The 4,034-nt window shown below is 34.5% G+C and overlaps 1 protein-coding gene across 1 annotated transcript; it reads right to left on the reverse strand.

Moving 5' to 3' along the window:
- Window positions 1-602: 602 nt before the first annotated feature.
- Window positions 603-1,950, reverse strand: LOC147382160 (tlg2p-like protein a). The gene is made up of 5 exons (XM_086428399.1): window positions 1,894-1,950; window positions 1,457-1,531; window positions 1,212-1,262; window positions 957-1,022; window positions 603-710 (listed from the first exon to the last, which is right to left on the reverse strand). The coding sequence occupies exons 1-5, from the start codon at window positions 1,948-1,950 to the stop codon at window positions 603-605; spliced, it is 357 nt and encodes a 118-aa protein (XP_086284525.1).
- Window positions 1,951-4,034: the final 2,084 nt, after the last annotated feature.

Genomic DNA, 4,034 nt, shown 5'->3' on the forward strand with positions numbered 1-4,034 from the left:
ATTAGTTGTAGCATGTTAAAGTCATCACCATTTATCAAATGGGATGCAACTATCTTCTTCGGACTTCACACATTGGCAAAGACAAGATGCTGAGAAAGGTTGCAAAGGCTGACAATGGCCCAAACAACTATCGATAATCAAAAAAGAGTAACTTACCACTTAGGCATGAAGGACACAATTCTTTTTTTACCCAAACTACTATTCTGCAAACTTGTTCAATATATGCAATTTTGAAACAGATTTCTTTCACTGGTTGATGTGATGAGGCTCCAATACTGATACAAGGTACATTTCATTTTTTTAGAAAAATTCTATGCATAAAAGAATTGATATAAAAAGAGAAGCCATCTCTTCACATAGCTCATTTGAGAAAATCAAAACCCTATCCCCTGCTACTACCTACAACACCCTTCCCTATATCCCCCTCCACAACTTTCCCAATAGAAGTGTTCAACTCCTCTATTAATGATTCTAACTTGGGGCAGTCACCAAAAAGTTCACTAATTACCGAAGTGCCCTAAGAACATGTCGTCAAAAGTGGCTAGGAAAATTGTCCATGGAAAGATACTCAAGATCTCATTCATGATCACAGCATGCACAAATCACAATAATATCTCCTTGAGGACAAGTAGGACTAGCATTATGAAGCACATAATCACAAGCATTGTAGCACACTTCACCATTCCTCCTTTCCTTTGCGTTCTCTCCGCCTAAAAAAGTCCAACACACCCTGAATGACAATGACCCAAGCGGGAGCAATACATAATAAATGGATAGATGAACAAAACAAAAAAAGGACCTTCGCCAATTGTTTAAAGCCTTACTCTATTGTAACTGCAACATTCTGAATGTCATAATCTATCTAATCAACAATGGTCCCTTGTTGGAAGAAACAAATTTAGTTAACCACCCTTGGAGGAAACCTATGGAGCTAGTAAAGCTAGGAATCTACTAACCTGATCTATCACAAACACAGATAGATCCTTCATGATTAGAGCAAGCTTGTTTATAGATTCCACCACCTACAAAAACAAATGTACATCGTTGTAAAGAGTACAAAGGCTCGTCTTGGATCTACAAATGATCTGATTTTGTTACCATGGTATTGTAAGGTTACCAATTCATAACCTTATTTACAAGATTTGTTGAAAAGAGGAGTACATGATCTAAAATCGAAGAACAACATTAGGTAGCGAAATGTTTACATTTACCTGACTGATATCTCTCTCCTTTTCTGCAGTGAATGTCTCACTTTTCTTTAGCTTTGACATTTAGTAATCTTAAAACCATGAAAAGACAAAAACAATCCAACAAGATTGAGTTCGAAAAACTATATGTCATGAACACGAGGCTAGTATTTATAGATGAATCATGATTCAGGCCACCATTTAGGAATACTAATATTACATATGTTATGGAAACTAATTACTTAAATTCAACAAGGAAAACAACTCACTATATCACTGAAATCATCATCCACTTCAGATTTATTTACATTCAAATTGATCTCCAAATCTACCCCGTCTTGACCCTACACCACAAAGCAATGATTAATAAAATCTGAGAAGCACACCACTACTACTTGAGCTATTAGATTTTGATGTCTGGATGCAGCATTAGGCAAGGTCTGTTACTAAGGAACTAAGAAGGAAAAAAGAAGGGAACAAGTCAGGTCCATGCATATTCGAATAAAATAAAAGTTCAAGCACCCAAAGAAGGGGAGAAAATTTGTTAGTAAATTTTGGATTGGAAAATCAAAGGTGATGGTGTCGAACCACGTGCCACAAATCTCTAATCTTCAATGGGTCCCCTATAAGTTTGGTTAACCCTATGTTTTCTTTAGCTAATAAAAGTTTTCACTTACACAATATAAAATAAAATATGCAACCAGACCTCTTTTTGCTGTTTGAGACGCTTCAAATAACTAGACTGCTTCTTTCGAAACTCCATTGAAAGATTTTGAAGGTCAGTAGTGAGAAACTATGTAACATAGACTCATTGCTCGATTAGAGCTTTGTAAATCTCACAAAATGGGAAAAAAGATACCCTTTTTTGGTTATAAATGTAACATCCTTAATTTAATATGTTAATAGATCTTCTTGGTGAAGGAAAGGAGGTTAAGCTTATAAACAACTCTTAAGGCATGCAAAGTCTATCAACCCCTTAACGCCATTCTCATCTTCGACAACATTTGATGGAATAATTATAATCTAGAAAAAGTTGAAAAAGGAACTAAAAATCATACCTGTGAAATGAACTTCGTCAAAGTCAACCTTATTTTTTTTTAGTACGATCTCTCATTATAGGTAATCATATGGCCAAAACTTAACCTAGACTCATCTCCATCTGTTTCTTATAGATCTATAAAGAACCTTGTATGAATATCTTAATTCAGTAATGAGACAAAGTATGGATCTTCTCTTGATTATTTTCAACATTGCAATATCTTATTTTAGATGAAGAAGACGAGCATAGAAGAGACTCAACCTGAGATGGAGATGAAGCTGAAATAATGATTGGATTTTTCTTGCCTGGCGTCTTCGCCTAATCTGTGCTGTCTTCAGTGAATGGAGATGGTTAGAATTTGAGTCGGAGAAAAGAAGATGATGGGGAAGAAAGAAATTTGATTTGAATATGATTTTTTTATTATGATTTGGGTTATAGATGTGGGGAGGTATTTCTAAATAATGAAAGATTTAAGTGATTAAAATAGCACATGTTATTTAAATGTGTTCTATCGTCGGATTTCGCTAGATCTATATTTATCTAATGTCTGAAAACATTTTTGAGAGTTTGGTAAGAGAACGCAACCCTATATATATATAAACAAAAAAGAAATTAACATTACAGTGTTGACAATGGATATCCAGTTTCCTACTATACAACAATGGCCCACCGACTTAACATAAATAACAATACGAAAATTAAGCCAACTCCTTGCGCTAATAGAAAGTAAATAAACATGTACCTAAAAGTAAATTACCCCTAGGCATCCATTCATCAACCCATACATAGCATCACAATGTAAGATGCAAATATCACTCCTTGGGTATGATTATGACATTTTATCGTTCATCCATTTTTTCTCATTTTTCTGGTGTTTACACTTTTCTCCCTTTTCGAATTCAAACTACTTTTTTCGGCATTTATCAAAATAATGTAATTTCATTAATAATAATCATTTTTAAACTTTACAATTCATTTTTAATAATTTAATTGAAAACTATAGTAAATTTAGTCGAAATGGGATTTTGGAAATTCGTGAAATTCAAAATGTCATAAATAGTGTTGTCAACAACTAGCGGTGGCACCGTCAATCTTGTTGCCAGAATTGGTAATCTGTACGAAAAATTGGATTTTCATCCAATTTTCGAGTATCTTCGATCCATTTTCCCACCTATGATTCAATTGTTAAAAGTACAATAAAAGCACATCAACCATGAAACTTTCATGTGAATTTGAAATAAATGAAACGAAATCTACGATTTAAAATAACATTACAATTTCAATAAAAGCCCTAGATGCAATTTTCATGATCTACAATTATCAATATGAATTGAAAATCCCCTATCGAAGTTCGTGATTGTTGAAAATTATGAGTTAGCACGAAAATCAAGGTGAGACCACACGGAAGTCGAGGTTAGATGGTCTGGGGTGCAAAACGAATGGATTGGTTGCAAAACTCTTGATGATGGTGTTCCCTTCCTTATACGATGACGAACGACTCTTCCTCTAAATAAATGAAACCTCGAGTGGAGTGTGTCAAAACCCCCTCATTGATTTTTTATGAGAGATAAGAGAAAGGAAGCGAAACTAAGATCAAAGATGGTGAAAACAAAGAACTTGTCGACGCCGACAAATTTTTGTTCTTCATCGAGGCTAAACAGTGTCTCGTTCGCGATGGATCTAAGTGAGAAGAGGGTTGAAATCCTTGGGTTGAGAGTCAGTTGGGGTTTGGGTCGTTGGAAAGAAAAGAGTGAAATAAAAAGAACTTTGAGTTCTTTTATTTACAAAGGCCTAAGGGCAAAATAGGT

Source organism: Akebia trifoliata, chromosome 16 (assembly GCF_017979445.1).
Source record: "Akebia trifoliata isolate Shusen 1 chromosome 16, ASM1797944v1, whole genome shotgun sequence".
Taxonomy (NCBI): Eukaryota; Viridiplantae; Streptophyta; class Magnoliopsida; order Ranunculales; family Lardizabalaceae; genus Akebia; species Akebia trifoliata.

Coding starts and splice junctions, on each gene's coding strand:
- LOC147382160 (XM_086428399.1), bottom strand. CDS start 1,950: ATGGAGTTTCGAAAGAAGCAGTCTAGTTATTTGAAGCGTCTCAAACAG. Junction 1,532..1,893: donor GTCTCAAACAGCAAAAAGAG/GTCTGGTTGCAT, acceptor TTTGTGGTGTAG/GGTCAAGACGGGGTAGATTT. Junction 1,263..1,456: donor ATGATGATTTCAGTGATATA/GTGAGTTGTTTT, acceptor TAAATGTCAAAG/CTAAAGAAAAGTGAGACATT.